General features: G+C 46.3%; 7 protein-coding genes across 10 annotated transcripts; 2 read left to right on the top strand and 5 right to left on the bottom strand.

Moving 5' to 3' along the window:
- Positions 1–1726: 1726 nt before the first annotated feature.
- LOC136186623 (outer dense fiber protein 2-like) lies at positions 1727–5674 on the bottom strand. 2 transcript variants are annotated; one of them, XM_065974035.1, is made up of 25 exons: positions 5558–5674; positions 5256–5369; positions 5058–5207; positions 4900–5004; positions 4796–4852; positions 4642–4737; positions 4490–4581; positions 4177–4438; positions 4054–4128; positions 3917–3988; positions 3767–3862; positions 3606–3709; positions 3483–3552; positions 3322–3431; positions 3214–3265; positions 3123–3164; positions 3007–3066; positions 2865–2948; positions 2752–2811; positions 2601–2699; positions 2445–2545; positions 2315–2396; positions 2152–2265; positions 2004–2096; positions 1727–1953 (listed from the first exon to the last, which is right to left on the bottom strand). In XM_065974035.1, exons 2-25 carry the CDS (start codon positions 5346–5348, stop codon positions 1798–1800), a joined length of 2325 nt encoding a protein of 774 aa, XP_065830107.1. In that variant the 5' UTR covers positions 5349–5369; positions 5558–5674; the 3' UTR covers positions 1727–1797. The 2 variants fall into 2 exon arrangements, with proteins under 2 accessions (XP_065830107.1, XP_065830108.1); XM_065974036.1 differs by having other exon boundaries at positions 3767–3850.
- Positions 5675–5703: 29 nt separating this feature from the next.
- On the top strand, positions 5704–6684 carry LOC136186629 (calcineurin subunit B-like). Its single transcript, XM_065974049.1, has 5 exons — positions 5704–5722; positions 5771–5831; positions 5883–6146; positions 6204–6397; positions 6451–6684. The coding sequence occupies exons 1-5, from the start codon at positions 5720–5722 to the stop codon at positions 6505–6507; spliced, it is 579 nt and encodes a 192-aa protein (XP_065830121.1). The 5' UTR covers positions 5704–5719; the 3' UTR covers positions 6508–6684.
- Positions 6539–8339, bottom strand: LOC136186628 (ubiquitin carboxyl-terminal hydrolase isozyme L5-like). Its single transcript, XM_065974047.1, has 10 exons — positions 8060–8339; positions 7946–8009; positions 7790–7895; positions 7616–7741; positions 7497–7558; positions 7239–7430; positions 7069–7183; positions 6875–7006; positions 6723–6821; positions 6539–6656 (listed from the first exon to the last, which is right to left on the bottom strand). Exons 1-10 carry the CDS (start codon positions 8127–8129, stop codon positions 6597–6599), a joined length of 1026 nt encoding a protein of 341 aa, XP_065830119.1. The 5' UTR covers positions 8130–8339; the 3' UTR covers positions 6539–6596.
- Positions 8165–9836, top strand: LOC136186624 (set1/Ash2 histone methyltransferase complex subunit ASH2-like). Its single transcript, XM_065974037.1, has one exon. It carries the CDS (start codon positions 8215–8217, stop codon positions 9700–9702), a length of 1488 nt encoding a protein of 495 aa, XP_065830109.1. The 5' UTR covers positions 8165–8214; the 3' UTR covers positions 9703–9836.
- On the bottom strand, positions 9587–11716 carry LOC136186626 (uncharacterized). Its single transcript, XM_065974044.1, has 15 exons — positions 11658–11716; positions 11424–11603; positions 11315–11360; positions 11166–11270; positions 10946–11110; positions 10843–10883; positions 10713–10792; positions 10597–10660; positions 10449–10531; positions 10323–10401; positions 10222–10264; positions 10101–10168; positions 9978–10051; positions 9838–9928; positions 9587–9784 (listed from the first exon to the last, which is right to left on the bottom strand). Exons 1-15 carry the CDS (start codon positions 11699–11701, stop codon positions 9745–9747), a joined length of 1203 nt encoding a protein of 400 aa, XP_065830116.1. The 5' UTR covers positions 11702–11716; the 3' UTR covers positions 9587–9744.
- An 82-nt stretch (positions 11717–11798) lies between these two features.
- LOC136186627 (CMP-N-acetylneuraminate-beta-galactosamide-alpha-2,3-sialyltransferase 1-like) lies at positions 11799–14981 on the bottom strand. 3 transcript variants are annotated; one of them, XR_010669747.1, is made up of 7 exons: positions 14878–14981; positions 14602–14822; positions 14044–14420; positions 13933–13981; positions 13716–13835; positions 13204–13664; positions 12651–13153 (listed from the first exon to the last, which is right to left on the bottom strand). XR_010669747.1 is itself a non-coding variant. In XM_065974046.1 (7 exons), the coding sequence occupies exons 1-7, from the start codon at positions 14969–14971 to the stop codon at positions 13179–13181; spliced, it is 1047 nt and encodes a 348-aa protein (XP_065830118.1). In that variant the 5' UTR covers positions 14972–14981; the 3' UTR covers positions 12651–13178. The 3 variants fall into 3 exon arrangements, 2 of the variants coding, with proteins under 2 accessions (XP_065830117.1, XP_065830118.1); XM_065974046.1 differs by having other exon boundaries at positions 12651–13191; positions 13492–13664; XM_065974045.1 differs by lacking the exons at positions 13716–13835; positions 13933–13981; positions 14044–14420; positions 14602–14822; positions 14878–14981 and adding exons at positions 11799–12002; positions 12059–12178; positions 12292–12340 and having other exon boundaries at positions 12394–12776; positions 12933–13153; positions 13204–13486.
- LOC136185773 (CMP-N-acetylneuraminate-beta-galactosamide-alpha-2,3-sialyltransferase 2-like) lies at positions 14888–16680 on the bottom strand. The gene is made up of 6 exons (XM_065972949.1): positions 16593–16680; positions 16180–16541; positions 15688–16064; positions 15578–15632; positions 15408–15527; positions 14888–15353 (listed from the first exon to the last, which is right to left on the bottom strand). The coding sequence occupies exons 1-6, from the start codon at positions 16678–16680 to the stop codon at positions 15183–15185; spliced, it is 1173 nt and encodes a 390-aa protein (XP_065829021.1). The 3' UTR covers positions 14888–15182.
- Positions 16681–17189: the final 509 nt, after the last annotated feature.

Genomic DNA, 17189 nt, shown 5'->3' with positions numbered 1-17189 from the left:
AATGCGGTGTCGCCGCACACCCGCCACTGCTCCTTATTGGCTGGCCAGCTAACCCCGCCCCCCTAGCGCACATCATCACATACGTTTAATCGTGCGATTAAACTCCACTTAACGAATCGAAACGCGTCCTTGCGAGGTTGAAAGGTTTACGTGTACGCGTGTGTAGAGTCTCAGGTACGCGCCTACGTTGCGCGTACGTACGATCGATCAACCCGATACCTCCTGGTTTCGATCGAGATCGCTAGCCTCGCGTGGCCAGGCCCTTTTCCCTGTTGCGGCTTTCCCTCATAAGACTCTTTCTCACTTACGAGTACGCGTGATTCCAAACGAGAATTTCTGCACGGGTTAATTGCTCCCGGCTCCGGTTCTAGGGCGCCTCTGCGCATCTCTTCAGTGTCGCAAAGGGTCCAGGCGTTCGCGACATTTGCCATGTTCGAAGTGGCCTGTCATGGCAAAAAGCGTCCGGGTAAAATAGTGTCCGGCCGGACCATATTTCACAGAAAATAGTGTCCGGCCGGACACTATTTTACGTGAAATATGGTCCGAGTCCGTGTCCGAGCTGCCGGACATCTTTTCACGGACCAGGACCATATTTCACGTGAAATAGTGTCCGGCCGGACCATATTTCACGGGAAATATGGTCCGGCCGGACACTATTTTACCCGGACCATATTTTACGCGACAGGCCCAGCGCCCGAGCCGAGCAAGCGAGATGTTAGGATACATCAGGCTGATTGTACGCACGACCGAAAAATCACGGCCTGGCACCGGGTGTCCTAGCTACGATAAGTTCTTCCGCCAGAAGGCGGCAGCGGAACCTCACCTGGCATGGACGAGCAAAGACACCAACATTTTCACGTCGTTTGTCATCGCCCCGGAGCATCGCCCCGGAGGGGCTAGCGTGCACGAATTGCGGGGCAAGCGACCATTCATAAGGCGGCGGATTGCGCCTTACGCGCCAACGAGTCGAGCACGTCGGCGAAGACGGCGGGCAAGCGCAATCGCAAAGTTTGCCGACTCTTCCAGTTACACAGTGAGGCTGTCCCGCTTTGGAGAAAATTGCCTCTTCCGTCATGTGTGCGATAAGTGCGGAAAGGGGCATCGCGTGGCAGCCTGCAAGTCGCCCGGAACGCAGCAGTCAACCCCGCAGGGGCAGCGGACGCCGTCGCCTCGGCCAGTTGTAGGCGCACAGGACAGGAAAAGCGCGTCGCTCACATTGTTGGGTTGGCTGGGGTTGCCGCATGTCGCGAGTAGAGGCGCGGGTTGTCGTGGTATCAGTGCATTAAAAGTCGTTACGGCAGTGGATCTGTGCGGTCTCACGGCGGGATTGCATCGCTCGTGGCCGGCGTTGGAAGCAGCAAACACAGCAGCGACTCCGTGCTCGAGTCGGATGTCTGGGCGGCGTCGTCGTACGCGGGAGAGCAAGAAAAAAATTATGCGCCCTACTGATTACCGTTCTCTGTAATTAACTATCATTTAACGTATCGTGGTTCGCGCGGGCGCTTCGGCATTGAACGCCATTGCCCTTCGCGTGCCCTAGCAGTAGCATAAAACGTGATCCAAACCTTTTCAAATCAAAAGACACCCTCGAAAAAGCAACAACAAAGTAAGCGACGTATATGTAGCTACAGTTAGAGTTGGAGCCGTTGCACGCAATTTAGACTTACGCTCAATTCGTAGGCGAAGCCTTCCGACTTCAGTTGGGGGGGGGGGGGGGGGGGGGGGGGGTCAAGTGCATACTACAAAAGAGTTCGCCTACGTAGAGGACATGCGTCACGCACAGTTTGCTTCCAGGTATCACCTAATGGTCGTACTGAGAGGACTATCACCGTACACATTAGCATAGGAGGCTTTGAGAAATTTGACGTAGCTCTCCATATTTCGATTCGTATTCTGAGACTGCTCCAGTCTATCTTGGAGGTCGTATATCCTTGATTTTGACCTACGCTCCGTCTAAAAATATTTTCCGTGACAGAAAGAGAAAACAGTTCAACAGAAATAACCTCGTCCTTATCCCTTCTCAGTTGGCTATTTGACTGCGAAACTCGGCTCAATTGAGTTTCTAAATCCGTGATTCTAGCCTGAGAAGTTCGCTCCTGATTCACAAAACAATAGCTATTAGACGATATGCGGTACTACAGGCTTGTGCACCTTCGCTGCGTATCTCTCTTTCACTTCGTCCATTTGTCGTCGTGAGTCGCTCAACGAATTGTCCAACTGTCTTTTCAAACTCCCTATTTCATGGCTCAACTCCTCAATACGAGTCTAGAATCTTTCCTAACGATAAAATCGCCGAAGCAGCTCTTAAACTCGCCTGAGATTTCTGAAGAGATTCTTCTTTCCTCGACGCTAATGAAACGAGTTCTCTATTGTGCTGCTCAACATCGATCAGCTTCCTATATATAACCTACTGTATCGAAAGAAAAAGAAAGAGATTTGACGACCTTTCCGCTCCTTCGCCCTGTGAAGAGAGAGTCCTGTTCTCTTCCAATAGCGAATGCCATTTGTCCCTCCAGCTGTCCAATTGCTGGCTCTGGCTTTCAACCTGAAGAAGAGAAAAGCCTTCCCCCGCTTTTTTCCTATTCGGCCAACTCTGCTACCTTCGCTGTAAGTTCTCCAATTAGTTGCGTGTGATCAGCCATCTTTTTCTCGTAGGATGACAGCCTATCCTGCGCATCTTGCAGTCTCAATTCTGAGGCCTAACATACATACTTTCATCATAACAGCAAGCCGATAAACGTAAAAAATGACCTTCAGAAGCTCAGGTAACGGTTCCAGTTCACTAGCCCTTTGCTGCAACTGGAGCCGAACCTAAACAGTGTAATTGCACCAAGAAATTCTCCAGTTCTTTCCTTTTTCCTTACCCTCTCCTTATCCAACTCTCCTTGCTGTCTCACTCTCTGCACTTCCTGCACTTGGTCTTCCAACTCTCTCTTGCACCTCGCCAACTAGACACGGAAACGACGATCTCACATCTTTCTTAATCCTACCAGTGTTTTGTTTTACCTTATTCGCAGAGTCTTGTTGCAGCTCTGACAGCTGTTCTTCAAGAGACCGAACGAGTGCCTAAAAAATAAGCACGTCTATTATGTCTACGACACAAAGAACTCAATCTCAAATACTTTTTGACGTTGCGTTTCTTCAGATTGTGTAGCCAAAGAAGCCTGACAAGCAACATGCAACGTGCTACAAAAACGAATACTCTAAACTTACTTTTGAACTACTTTTAGTTGATTCAATCACATGTTCAAGTTCTTCAATCCGACTAACAAAGCACATCTAGATTTCTATAGACATCCTTTTGACGTGTTCTACGCGTACCTAGACAATCCAGCTATTTCTCCTTCTCCACGAGCTTTGGCCCGAGTCAATTTAATGTTCTGATCTCGAGCCTGATCCAGCAAGGCTCTCACTTCGGCCAGCTCGGCGTCCTGCCAACAGAGTTGTAACTTCTGACGAAACGCTGTAGTACTTGTACTTACTCTATGAGCTAATTGCGAAGACATCGACTCTATGGTCTCCGCTCCGCGAGTTGCCCTCTCCTTCTGATGCCTAGAGAAGAACAGCTGATAAAGAAGACGACGTTTGAAAATGATGTACAGTACTTTGTGGCTCGTTTCAGTGCTTCCTTATCTCTCTTCACATCATCGAGCATTTGTTCCAAGCCCGCATTTTCCGCCTTTTCCTGAGACAGCTGCTGCTCGAGGCTCTGAGAGTATATCCCTTATTGAATTTTCCTTGGGCGATTCCAATCAAATTAATGCACCTCAAGTCGCATCCGTAACGTTCGATTCTCTCCCTCACGAATACTGAGCTGTTCTTGAAGGCGGATTCGGGCGGATTCCAACGTCTGCGAAGTGTCCTTCATATCAGAACGTAAAAAGGATTCCCCCTCCCTCTCTCTTCTTCTTCATACTTTATCAGCTTCCAACTGAAATGCCATTTCGGAAATCTTTCTATCCTTGTCTCGTACTACGTCTTTCAGCCTCTGATGATAACAAGCCGTCAGGAATACCTATATAGTATTATATTCCAACTGTAATAATAAATTACCTGTGAAAGTTCATCTGCTTCTCCTATTCGACTCAACAAAGCCAATTTCTGCTCATTCAAACTTGCAGAAGAAATCTAAAAACAAGTGAAGACCCCCGTCTCGTTATAAACTCCTCCTCTCACCTCATGCTTATGATACTGCCTCAGCATTTTTCTCAGCGTTTTATTGGTCGTTTCAAAGTCTCGTATGCGCTCCCCTAACAAATCCTTCTGCCTTCGTATTTCCGAAGCGGTTGACGCCGGAATGAGTCGACTTCGCTCAAGTTTCTTAACGGAATCTCGAAGGGCTTGGGCTTGCTTTGCCGCTGCCTCTCCATCCACTTCCGCTTCAACCAATTTCTTAAGAAGAACTTCGCGTTGGCCGCTCATCCATCTCGGATTTGTCCTAAGCAGAAAAAAATGATCTAGGAGAAAGGTTCTATCAATTTTTGATTACCTCGTATTTTCGACGTCTTCTCTGAGTTTATCTATTGAATGTCTCAATTTTGAAGCTTCCATTTCCGTTGCATTCAATTCAGCTCTGTACTCCTATTCGTTATAATTAATTCATTACTATGTGAAATATTGCCAACTTGTCATGACTCTCACGTCTATTTCGTCTTCTTTCTCTGTCAATCTACGTTGGGATTCCCGTAGCTCATTCGTCTTCTTTTCCACTTCGTGAATCGATCTTTGTAGATCAACCTTTTATTGAAAAAAATTCAATAGAGGTAGCGTTAACGAGTGAAACAATCAATTTCACCTCGTTCTTCAGCTCTCCAACTTCGGTCATCAAAGTATCAATTTTCTTCTCGTAACCCTATAGAAACAAATGCACTTCATTCATTCAAAAATACAAAGGCTCACCCTAATGACGTCAGAACCGGTTTCCGACGACAAATCGCTCATTCTCAGCTCTGTTCCATCAGCAGCGGCAGCACTCTTATTGATTTCCAAACGATGAGATGGACCCTTTAAAAAAAATTCATAATGGAAATAATGGGTTTTTTTTTTTCTTTGCCAACCTGCCACATCATGGACCCGGACGCTTTCGCTCCTCTCGTTGATTTTCCTGGCGGAGGCACCCAGGGTCCGTCAACAGGACGACTCGAACGAGCCGAACGACCGAAACTGCTTCGCATGGAGCGACGGCTCGCGGTCCCGCTCCGATACGACTGCCGTAAAAATGTCTTTTTCGCATTCTTCTCGGCGTAAGGTCTTACGTCTGAAGGCTTCTTTTTCTTGAGATGAACGTGGACTGGCGTCCCTTGGCCAACGTGAACGTGTAGAGGCGATCGCGATCGTTCGTCACCCATGCGAGTTGTGATGTCTCTCCTCTGTAAACAAAGACCGAGAAATGCATACAAGCGACTCTTTTCTTGTCGGTAGTCGCTCCGACGTGCGTAAGGAAAAACGATGAAGAATCGATAACGAAGAATTCGCCATTTTTGGCAGGTTTAGGCTGATTTCGAAGGACGTTTCTCCACAAGAGGCCCCACTTGCGCAAAAAAATTCGATCGTTTACCTATTCAATGTCGAATCTTTCGTTCTGACTGCTGTCTCCCGCGCTGTGGCAACAACAGTCGCGTAGAAGAGCGTCGTCAAGTCAAACTCAGAGAATTGACTGCGATGACGCTGATTGGTCGACTTGTGCGACATCGACAATGCGCACGCTCGACAAGTCGCGATGGTAACGTCCTTTACAAGCGATTTATGATAACGCCACGATGCTTTATAGGGCGCAGGAGAATCGTCGGTCAGCGAAGAAGAGATCAGAGAACTCGGAAAGGACACTGTGTGTAAGTGAAAAGAGCAACCGAGTGAAATGTCGCCTATTTTTCGCTGTGTAGTTACACCAAAGGAAATCAGGAGCCTCGTTCGAAGATATCTGACGATAGATCCGTCGGGTAAACGTGGCATTCTCCTACAAGATGCGTTCGACATGTCCGAGTTCTGCCTACCCCGTCTTCTCCATGGATTCGTATCCCTTTATGCGTCCAAACCGCCAGAGAACGAAGAAACGTCGATCGAAGACCGTCGTCTGCACATAGACCAATATATCAGGCTCATGTCACTTCTGAGTCCGAGAACTCTTGAATCAGACAAACTTCAGAGTAAGATACATAGTAATAAGCAGATTTTAACTTACGTGTTGCCTATTTTTTATGCAGAGTTCTTTCTCGTGTGTGACGTAGACGGTGACGGAAAATTGTCTGAAAATGATCTCTATTCTACGTTTCGGATGATTTATGGTGAACAGAGTCGAGCAGTCACCGGCGAACAATTGAACGAAATTATACATGGACTACTGACAACAAAGGAGGGAACCAAACGAGATCACCTTCCAATCGAAGAATTCATTCAAGTACAGATAAGAGGTAGTACCTTAGTAGTGCTTATTACCAATCGGGAATTTAGCTCATCCCGGCGTCAGAAATAGCGGAAAAATTTACGGTGAACGTGTCTCTACAGTAGATCTAGAAGATAGACGCTATACACTAACAGCTACAGGATCATTGCTCTTTATTGATGAACTTCCCTCCTAAACTAAGTTTGAATTTAGTCTATGAGACAGGCGCCGATTCTTTGGCGGCTTCTCTCTTGGACTTCACCTTTTCAATAGACTAAAAGAAAAAAATCATCTACTGTAGTAGTCCCCTTCGATAAGCCAAAGCGTACACAGTACATACCTTTTTCATTAGGGGAACGAGTTCCTTTTTCTGTGCAAGGATCTTTAGCAGTTCCATAATCAGTGGAACGTAATTGTGCTTACGTCTGATATTTTCAATCTACAAAGACAAAGGAGTAGCGCGATGACGTGTAGTGACACGCAGATTTTCACCTGATATCTTTGTACTTTTTCCGCCTCCGCTTCCAGCTTCAGCTTGGCTCCTGAAATCTGCTCCTCGATGCGCTCAAGGCTCTTCCTCAATTCGGCACAACGAGGATCTTCTCCCTTGGCCATGACTTCTAACTGGAAAAAAATAAAATTTCCCTCATTAAATGATGACTTTATTTAATTATTTAAGTGATCACATCTTGAAGTATCTTTGCCTTATCTTCCTCCAGTTTTTGAGCTAGTTTTGCGTACAGCATGCGTTGATCAGACACAATAGCCATCAAATTGAAATGAATCTCATTCGCTTTGAAACTAATCCAACAGAAACAATCAATTCTTTCAATCGGTCAGCTAAGAAAACTTTTACCTTTCAATGCGTTTTTGGAGGACTTCCCTGCAAAGACTAAACCAACTGCGTTCACCAATGCTTCCGTGGTCGATAGGCCCTTCTTTCAGTCCATCTAATTCATAGAGACGGCCGTCAATGGGAAGATAGCTGACAAAATGAAAAGCGTCATCCTTGTCTTTAACTGATGGATCAAACTCAAACGTCTGCTGCCTGTATTATTAAAAAAAAAGACAACTCTAAGAGCACGTGGACCCATTCAAAATTGAGTCGCATTGCCTGGCAAAGCTGTTGTGCACTTCTCGAATTTCGGAAGAATTTGTTAGAGACAGGCCCTTCAGCTAGAGAAAAAAACGCCATATGGATGTAGACGGTAACTCCTATTATTATTAGTTTACAGATGGATCCATTGATGAAGTAAATTCTTTAAATCTCGTCAGATTCTGACCCAAATCGACGTCAGGATGATTGCAGTTGAGAAGAACGCTTAGAATCGCTTGGGTAGCACACGCATTCATAATAACCTACGCAATTAATATATAAAATCCGTTGATCGATTTTATGCAGCATGCCTGTTTTGCGAAGAAAAAGTCCGTTTTTCTTGAATCAGAGACGAGCGTTCCGGACACTTTTTCATCGGGTCTCCATTTGAATAGGAAGACGAGTCCGTGAACCGGTCTGCAAGCGAAATCTACAACTATTGCACAGTTGGAGTTGGTTCTACGTACTCCAATTTCTCGAATTCTCCTTCCTCCAGCGACCACATTTCCTCGACTTGCACTCCACTCACTCCTATCGAGCGATGTGCCAATTTTTCATTGCCTAGCGTAAGCTTTACTCACCGAATCCCCTGATGAGTTCCGAGAAAACGCCAGGATCGCTCTCGATCAAGCACCAATTGCCCGAAGACATCGCGAAGAAAATGTTATACGGGAAGTAGAAAAGTTCCCGGGGCAAAAGCACAAAACTGCGTTTTTCATCCCGTCCTCGTCTCGAAATGGAGTCTATGGACGTCGCAGGCAACGCAGGCAAACATCCGCTATCGGAGGCGCCACTATCAAACACTCGTCAGCAAAATCTCGACGATTCTCAATCGAACGACGCACATGATGAAGAAGCAAAAGAAAGAGAACTAACAGGAACAAAAGAGAGAGATGAATCGAGCATACAGATTCTTTCTTCACCTCAGTCAATGAACGATCAAGCGCCAGTGCCACCGAAACCAGCACCAGAACCTCCATCAGCTGATGCAACATCTCGATCCCTAAGCAACACCGCTACAGTATCAGCAATAGCACCAGCACCAGCACCAGCACCAGCACCAGCACCAGCACCAGCACCAGCACCAGCACCAGCACCAGCAGAAAAAAGACGCGCACCAACGCGAAAAAAAGGTGAAGGAGCCGGAAAGCGACGTGGCGGCTCACTCGAGGGAGGAACAGCCGGCGGCGGCGGCGGCAGCCAATCGTCGTCCTCGAAGCGAACTAGAGGCGACGTGTCGACGGTGTCGGCGCAAAAATTGCCGGCACACGGCTTTCCCCTCGAGCATCCGTTCAATAAGGACGGCTATCGATACGCGCTCGCCGAATTGGATCCCCACGTGGAAGACGATCTTGAGACGTACGTCGGCAAGGCGGTGCCGGCTCGACTCTATCGACGCGTCGTGCCGGAATCCGTGATGCTGTCGATGAACGATCGAGCGTCGCAGTTGAAGTTGTCCGATGATCGAATGAGCGTGAACGGCGAGAAGGGCTATTGCATGGCGAGAGCGACGCACGGCGTGCGACGAGGCGCTTGGTATTTCGAAGTCGTCATCAAGGAGATGGGTCCCGATGCCGCCTGTCGATTGGGATGGTCGCAGGCGTACGGAAATCTTCAGGCGCCGCTTGGCTACGATAAGTTTGGGTATTCGTGGCGGAGTAAGAGGGGAACGCGATTTCATCAGAGTTGCGGTCGGCATTATAGCGTGGGTTACGAGACGGGCGACGTACTCGGCTTCTTTATCTATCTTCCAAAACGGTCGGCGGACGAGCGTCCAATCTTGCCGCTCACTCACAAGGACGACGCACTGATCAAGTTCAAAAATTTTCTCTATTTCGAACGAAAGGATTGGGTCGAGAAGGCGGTGAAAGCGCTCAAACCGTTACCCGGTAGTCGCATCGAATGTTTCAAGAACGGCGTATCGCAGGGCGTTGCTTGGGAGGACATTTTCGACGGGACTTATTACCCGGCCGTTTCGCTCTACAAGAATGTCGCCGTGTCCGTCAATTTCGGCCCGTCGCTCATCTGTCCGCCAAGAGGCCTAAACGACTATCAGCTGATGAGCGACGTCGTTCTGAAAGCGTGCATTGAACAGACTATGGCCGATATGATGTACAATATGGAGTTCGAAGAGGAGGCAAGTCAGGGAGGGCCTCTGTATCAGCCGCCCGTGTCGCGTTCGAGAAAGCACGCGGCGAGGCAGCAAGTCGTTCCTGATACTTAATAATAGGATGATAATATTTGTTTGATTTTCTCTCGTCGTAGTTTAGTGCGGTTCCGTGCGAGGTTTCATAAAGTCCCATAGTCTGTCAAACGTAAAATAAATTTATGCTTCTAAATACATGTGCTCTCTGTTTACTTTGGTGTCTTGACGACTCTTGACTCGCCCTCGGCGTTGCAGTAATGACGAAGCTGGACGTCGGGAATTTGAACAGTTCCGTCCACGGCCACTAAAAAGGAAAATAACCGAGAAATGGATACGTGAGAGAAAAAACGAACCGTGCTTGTAGAAGCAACTCGTTCCGAAAGGGCAACTTCCATTTCCGAAGTTATAGTATCTGCACGGTTTAGCACTGCGAGGGGAGAAATTCATCTCTTTTGACGCAGAATGTGTAACCGAACCTAAGCGCTTGCTTATATTCGTCTATTAGTCGTTTCTTTTCCTCGTCTTCTACAATCCAAGTGATGCTCTGAGTAAATAAAACAGCTTCCCCTCAATTTCATCAGCAGCAGCAAAACTTACAGGAGTGACGAACCAGGAAGGAACACGACATATGGGGCAAGCTCTAAAAAATAGTCATATTTAATTAAATAATGATGTACCACCATCGCTATACCACTGACCTTATTATCTTATTATCGGCGTGAGACAAATTTCTCCATTTTCTTATGCAAGGAAGACAGAAAGGATGTTTGCAGTCCGCTAAATGCAAATGAATAAGTCTGTCAAACGTTATGCGCAGTACGTACATAAAATTCCGAAACGCCGGTCTACCGGATTTCGTTTATCCATTACTACGTCCAAACAAATGCTGCACTGTATTCCTTGGCTTCTAAATAAATCAATAAAGCCTGTTCAGATTGAAGCCGGTGCACAACATTGTATTTATTAGCTTGCCTTTTGTACGCAAACGTGTATTCAATGTCTTTTTCTATTTCCACTTGGCATTCTCTCTTATGTTCTGAAGAAGAAAATGACGACAATGAAGAAATCAATGGGATACCGTACAATACCTTCCTGCTGCTGCGGGTTGTAGGGGTGGAGACACTGTTTGCCACAAATATCACACACAAGACCGTGAAGATAAGGACAGCTAGAAAAATTCATACAAAGACTGACGTAGCACACGTTTCTCTCTGTTACGTTTCAAAAGGACACGAGCCCATTTCTGCAAACGGACAAAGCTTTCAAAGAAAGACAGAGCGCGTTTACGTTTTCTCCCCTGTTCGTAATCATAGGCTTTTACCAAAGAAGCGGCTTCTTCAGCACTTAATTCATCAATGACTTCGATTCCCGCTCTCGCTGCATCTGAATACGAAGGTGCTTCAGTGCCATAGTAATAGTCATCTATGTCAGCTTCAGTTGCATCCGCAGCCTTTTCTGTTGAATTAGATGAAGATTGAAGCCAAGACTACCACCACAAAAAAATAGGACTGCTATTCCTCTGGCGATGCTACGTAGGGTACCGGTACAAATTCAGGTGCATCTGCCCAATTTTCTGGAACTTTAAAAGAGCCGACAGGTTGCTGATTCGAAGGCTTAGACAGGCTAACCATTTGCGATAAATTAACCTAAAGCTCTCACTGCTAATCCACATTATATTAGCCCTCTATACAGTGATTTTAGCCGGTGCAAGTTTGACTGGTTCAGGCAAGACTCTCCTAAAGCAACCGATATCAGAAGATAAATAAAAGAAAATAATGAATGGAGAGTAGTACGCGTACTCGCTTTCAGTTTGACGCGTTCGTCCAGCCGACGGTCCCTTGACGTGATCGTAGCGACACTGCGAGCCGTAGACGCACGATCCTTGCAAATAGTATCTGCAGACCATTTCGGGCTTTTTCGACCAGTCGTGCGAAAATGGACAGGCGGCGCCTTCGCGGCATACTCCTGACATGAAGTACCTTGTTGCAGCGAGTAAAATCAAGAAAGTCGTTTGGCGTCTCTGTTCCACCTACTTGCATAGAACATTTCTTGGACGCTCTTGATGATGTGCAGCCATCTTGAAGACACTACATTCCCGGATAAGCTTAAGTCAAATGCGAACAGAGCTAGAGGCAGGTGATGTGACGAGTCTACTAATGCAAATCTATGTATAGATAGATAGATAGATAGATAGATAGGTGATATACTCATTCGGGATAGCGTCCTTTGTACACTCTAATTATGTTCTCTTTTTCCAAACGTTCCCTTAGCTGAGTTTCCACATTCGTATCGTGAGACGTGTGCGGATTTCCCGCACTTTTATTATAATAGTGACCAAATTCTCCGTGCGAGCCAAAGCCAAATCCATACACGGAAACCTGCAGAAAAGAAAAACGTACAGTACAAGTCACAGACCAAAGATGTTCAACTTTACTTCGTCGCAAAGATGCAAAGACGCAAACAAAATCATCACTCCGGTTGACGGATAAGACCGTGTACGACCATGAGTACCAATTTTCGTTTCATACATAAGATCAGGGTGTAGAATAACAACCTAGTTTCAATAAAAAAATTAGACTATTGTACTGTTAGCTAAAACTAAGAAGAAAGGATCTATTCTACATTTAGCTAAGCAAGCCTTCGCGTCTAAAAACATGCATGTTTTACCTGTGATGCATTGGCATCAACAGAAGCGGGCGGACGTCTCCGGTAAGTGCTATAGATGAACCAAAATTTATTCAGAAAATTAAGGCCAACTATTGAACTCACTCGTACGGAATCTTGTAGGTGACATTGCTGGTGAATGCACTCGTAAGCCACTGGAGATCAGGCACTTTGAAGGGAACTAGAAAGAGCCGACCTCCAGGTTGATACGCATGTGCACTCGCCGGATAAACGACATGAAAAGTCGTCTTCGATCCGACATCTTTTTCGTAGCCTTCGGTTGGACAACGATTCATGCGAAAAACGACGTCATTTGCATCGATCGAAGACCCATAGCCCGAACCGAGCATATTCTTGGAATTTCCAACGACAGCACAGCGCAAACATCCTCTCTTTCTCCATTCAGCAAAAACGTCTCGACCGGGTACAACACGAAAAAGGTCATCCAAAGCTTGTTCAAGGCTACCTCGATTACGACGAATAAGATTCTGCAAATATTCACAGATACAGTGGAGCTTTGGAGAGACCGCCTGCTAACTCTAGTATTGTTATGACTCTGTTGCATCTATTTAATCTCTGGTTGCATGCGCAACCAGGCGTGCACCCCACCCACCCCCTCGGGAGCTTTCCCTCAACTGGCTCACCATCCAGTAGTCTCTCACGATAGGACCCAGTTTTCTAGTGTCTTTGTTCCACAGGATCCTAGTCGTCTTGATGAAGAGTTCAGAAAGCGACGACGAGGCAGCAATTTTGGGCCCGACTGGATCGCACTTTGGTAGCGATGGTTGGATGAATTTTGACGTCGGGTGCGTTCGTGGGGGAGCAGGCCCTTTCGACAAGACAGTGGGGAACTTCAACGAAACGCCTACGCCGAGACAATCACCGTGAACTCAACGCGCTTCCCTAAACACTGACCATTATACAATGAATGATAAAAACAGACGAAGCAGAGTATGCCTGTGCTCACTGCTGCTACTTTGAGCAGAGAGCAGGCCTTTGCCATGGTGTTGTACAAGTGGCACAGGAAAGTCGCGCATGCGCTCGGACAGTACATGCCGATGGTTCTCTGACTCATATGCTCTGACTTGCCTCTTAATTAACTAGGTTCTTTGCAGCAAGAGCACAGGTGTGTTTTGCGCAAATAGTTATTTACTCCGCCTCCTGTTTGTGCTCTTTTATCTTTCCAGACAATCCTGTACTTACCGTAGGGTAAGGTAGTGTCCCTTGTAAACTCTAATAATGTTCTCCTTTTCCAGGCGTTCTCTTAGCTGAGTTTCCACATTCGCATCATGAGACGTGAGTGAAATGCCTGCACTTTCGTCATAATAGTGACCAAATTCCCCGCGTGGGCCAAAGCCAAATCCATACACGGAGACCTGCAGAAGGAAAAAACGTATAAGTCACAGACCAAAGATGTCCACTATTACTTCGTCGCAAAGGTGCAAAGACGCAAACAAAATCATCGCTCCAGTTGAAGGATAAGACTTTGTACGACCACGAAAACCAACTTTCGCTTCATACATAAGATCAGGGTGCAGAATAACAACCTAAATGTAAACAAAGAAAAGCTAAAACAAAATACTTTATTCTACATTAGATCCAGCCTTTCGCGTTTACTACTAAAAAACATGATGCACGTTTTACCTGTGATGCATTGGCATCAAGAGAAGCGGGCGGACGACTTCGATAACCGCTGTCACATGAGATAAAGCAAAAATTCATTTAGAAAAATTAAGACCCAACTAGTGAACTCACTCGTCCGAAATATTGTACGCGACATTAAATACACTTGTAAGCCACTGGAGGTCAGGCACTTTGAAGGGAACTAGAAAGAGCCGACCTCCAGGTTGATACGCATGTGCACTCTCCGGATAAACGACATGAAAAGTCGTCTTCGATCCGACGTCTTTTTCGTAGCCTCCAGTTGGACAACGATTCATGCGAAAAACGACGTCATTTGCATCGATCGAAGACCCATAGCCCGAACCGAGCATATTCTTAGAATTTCCAATGACAGCACAGCGCAAACATCCTCTCTTTCTCCATTCAGCAAAAACGTCTCGACCGGGTACAGCACGAAAAAGGTCATCCAAAGCCTGTTCAAGGCTACCTCGATTACGATGAAGAAGATTCTACGAATATTTACACATAAGTAAAAATTTGGATAACGACAGTAGCCGTTTACAGCAGCCACTTTAAAAGTTTTTGACGGCTTTACAAACCCTTCCTAATAAACTACTTACACGATTATGCCCCTCCCATCACACCCGAACGAAGCCGTAACTCGTGCATTTCCTGCCCTCAGGCGCTTACCATCCAGTAGTCTCTCACGTTAGGACTCAAGTTTCTAGTGCCTTCGTTCCACAGGACCTTGGTCGCCTTGTTGAAGAGTTCGGACAGAGACGGCGATGCAGCAATTTTGGGCCCGACTCGATCGCACTTCAGTGACGACGGTTCGATAAATTTAGACGTCGGATGCGGTCTTGAAGGAGCAGACTCTTTCCACGAGGTAGTAAGAAATCTCGACGAAACGCCTACGCGGAGACAACTGGAATCACCGCGAATTAGAGCACTTTCTCGAACTCTGACCATTATTAAATGAATGATAAAAAACCAGAAAGCCGATGATGCCTGCGCTCACTGCTGCTACTAGTGCCTTGAGCAGAGAACGAGCTTTCAGCATGTTTACTGAACAAGGAAATCACGCATGCTCAGATAAATGCACTCCTTAATAACTAAAATAATTTTCAAAAGCTGCGAACGAGCAAATAATAAATCGATTGCAGTCGCTAATAATTTTGGAGGTCGGGAGCGTGTCACAAACTCACAGTAGTCACCACAGACGCATTAGTACCCAAGACGCGTACACCTCCTGTTTGCACTCTGGATGACAGCTAGGTAGGATAGTGTCCCTTATAAACTCTAATAATGTTCTCCTTTTCCAGACGTTCTCTTAGCTGAGTTTCCACATCCCCGTCGTGAGCCGTTTGCGAATCCCCCGCACTCTTATCATAATAGTGGCCGAATTCTCCGTGTGGACCGAGACCATATCCATACACGTAAACCTGGGAGGAAAAAAGTCAAAATTCTCAATTAATTCAATAATTCCCACCTTTTACCTCGTCACAAAGATGTAAGGACGCAAACAGAATCATCACTCCCGTTGACGGATAAGACTTTGTACGACCGTGAACACCCATTTTCGTTTCATACAAAAGATCAGGATGCAGGATAACAACCTAGAGAGAAATAACAACAGAAGAAAGCTACAGGCTTAACCTGTTTTTACTTGCGATGCATTGGCATCGATAGACACCGGCGGACGTCTCCAATACCCGCTGTTACTGTAGTAGATAAAACCTAAACTATTCAGAAAACTAATGCAACTATTGAACTTACTTATCCGGAATTGTGTTATTTTTGCTAAGAGCCCTCGTAAGCCAGTGGAGGTCAGGCACTTTGAAAGGAAGTAGCATGAGCCGACCTCCAGGTCGATATCCAATCGCACTTTCCGGATAAATAATATGAAAAGTAGTCTTTGATCCAACGTCTTTTTCGTAGCCCTTCGTCGGGCAACGATTCATACGAAAAACGACGTCTTTCTCATCGATAGAAGATCCGTAGCCCGAACCAAGCATATTTTTGGAATTTCCGACGATAGCACAGCGCAAACATCCTCTCTTTTTCCATTCAGCAAAAACATCTTGACCGGCTACAACACGAAAAAGGTCGTCTAAGGCTCCGTCGAGATTCCCTTGATTATGACTGTTAAGTTTCTGAGAATAGACAAAGTCAAAGTCAAAAGGTTGTGCCGAAGTCAATATAAGAAAAGGTCTGCGCAAGTTGTCAATGACCCTCCCCCCCCCCCCCCCCCCCCCCCCCCGAGCTTACCATCCAGAAGCTTCTCACGCTAGGACTTAGGTTTCTTGTGTTTTCGTTCCACAGAACTCTTGTCGTCTTTTTTAAGAGCTCGGAAAGGGACGGCGATGCGGCAATTTTAGTGCCAACCGAATCACAGTTGATTTTTGATGACGACTGTCGGTGAGGTGAGCCATCGCTTTTCTCGTCGGGGACTGCTTTTTCGTCGGGCGACTGTTCTAAATCGTTGTCTAATCGTCTCGTTTCTGGCACTTTCACGACTGAGCTTTGGTCGATTATTTCAACTGCGCTGATTACTTGAGGCGTCGGGCGCGGTCTTGGAAGAGGAGGTCCTCTCGAAAAGAGAGTAGGAAATTTGGGGGAAAGAGAAACCCCTACACAGACATAATCGCGACGCGTTCTTAAACGCTGACAGGATCTTGCACCTGCAGTTAGATAGAAACCGACGATTCCCGCGATCACGCCTGCTACTTTGAGCAGAACGCGAACTTTCGTCGAACAAAAGCCGCGCATGCTCAGATGGTAGATGCTTCACTAATCGAACAACAGGGCGCGCCCAAGACCATAGATAATATCATAGATTAATCTATGAATAATATAGGCCCAACTGCGAGCTGATGTAATGTGCCTCATGACGCAATCACTCGAAGGGACAGAGGTTTAGTTCTAAATTTGTACGAAAAAGTCAAGTGCTTCAGGGTCTCCACCGTATCCGAGCCCTAAACAAAGGGCCGTCGCTCGGTTGGACCTCAGTCAAAGCCGCATATACTTAAGGCGCGTAATTTCCGCCAAAAAATTGGTATTTGGTTATTTAGTTCGGTTATTCGGTTCGGTTATTCGGTTCGGTTATTCGGTTCGGTTATTCGGTTCGGTTTTATAGTATCTATTCGGTTCGGATGCGGTTTGGTATTTGGTATTCGGTTTGGTATTTGGTATTTGGTATTTGGTTTGTTATTTGGTACTTGGTTTGGTATTTGGTTGGGTATTTGGTTTGGTTTTGGTATTTGGTATTTGGTTTGGTA

Source organism: Oscarella lobularis, chromosome 4 (assembly GCF_947507565.1).
Source record: "Oscarella lobularis chromosome 4, ooOscLobu1.1, whole genome shotgun sequence".
NCBI classification, from domain to species: domain Eukaryota; kingdom Metazoa; phylum Porifera; class Homoscleromorpha; order Homosclerophorida; family Oscarellidae; genus Oscarella; species Oscarella lobularis.
This window is presented reverse-complemented; position numbering and strand designations above follow the sequence as displayed.

Bases quoted from the DNA above. Each gene is read 5' to 3' on its own strand.
- LOC136186623 (XM_065974035.1), bottom strand. From the start codon at position 5,348: ATGGGTGACGAACGATCGCGATCGCCTCTACACGTTCACGTTGGCCAA. The intron at 3,266-3,321 runs GTACGCGTAGAA...GTGCTTTGTTAG, and splicing joins GAAATAGCTGGATTGTCTAG to TCGGATTGAAGAACTTGAAC. The intron at 3,067-3,122 runs GTATTTGAGATT...CTTATTTTTTAG, and splicing joins AAGAAACGCAACGTCAAAAA to GCACTCGTTCGGTCTCTTGA.
- LOC136186629 (XM_065974049.1), top strand. The intron at 5,832-5,882 runs GTAAGTGAAAAG...TTCGCTGTGTAG, and splicing joins ACTCGGAAAGGACACTGTGT to TTACACCAAAGGAAATCAGG. The intron at 6,147-6,203 runs GTAAGATACATA...TTTTTTATGCAG, and splicing joins TGAATCAGACAAACTTCAGA to AGTTCTTTCTCGTGTGTGAC.
- LOC136186628 (XM_065974047.1), bottom strand. From the start codon at position 8,129: ATGTCTTCGGGCAATTGGTGCTTGATCGAGAGCGATCCTGGCGTTTTC. The intron at 8,010-8,059 runs GTGAGTAAAGCT...ATCGCTCGATAG, and splicing joins GGAACTCATCAGGGGATTCG to GAGTGAGTGGAGTGCAAGTC. The intron at 6,822-6,874 runs GTGAAAATCTGC...TTGTCTTTGTAG, and splicing joins AAAAAGTACAAAGATATCAG to ATTGAAAATATCAGACGTAA.
- LOC136186624 (XM_065974037.1), top strand. From the start codon at position 8,215: ATGGAGTCTATGGACGTCGCAGGCAACGCAGGCAAACATCCGCTATCG.
- LOC136186626 (XM_065974044.1), bottom strand. From the start codon at position 11,701: ATGGCTGCACATCATCAAGAGCGTCCAAGAAATGTTCTATGCAA. The intron at 10,532-10,596 runs GCAAGCTAATAA...TGATTTATTTAG, and splicing joins TACACGTTTGCGTACAAAAG to AAGCCAAGGAATACAGTGCA. The intron at 10,402-10,448 runs GTACGTACTGCG...ATTTGCATTTAG, and splicing joins CCGGCGTTTCGGAATTTTAT to CGGACTGCAAACATCCTTTC.
- LOC136186627 (XM_065974045.1), bottom strand. From the start codon at position 13,363: ATGAGTCAGAGAACCATCGGCATGTACTGTCCGAGCGCATGCGCGACT. The intron at 12,777-12,932 runs GTGAGCCAGTTG...GAATATTTGCAG, and splicing joins TCGTGAGAGACTACTGGATG to AATCTTATTCGTCGTAATCG. The intron at 12,179-12,291 runs GTAAAACATGCA...TATTGAAACTAG, and splicing joins TTGATGCCAATGCATCACAG to GTTGTTATTCTACACCCTGA.
- LOC136185773 (XM_065972949.1), bottom strand. From the start codon at position 16,680: ATGCGCGGCTTTTGTTCGACGAAAGTTCGCGTTCTGCTCAAAGTAGCA. The intron at 16,542-16,592 runs GTGCAAGATCCT...ATGTCTGTGTAG, and splicing joins CGGTTTCTATCTAACTGCAG to GGGTTTCTCTTTCCCCCAAA. The intron at 15,633-15,687 runs GTAAGTTCAATA...TATCTACTACAG, and splicing joins AATAACACAATTCCGGATAA to TAACAGCGGGTATTGGAGAC.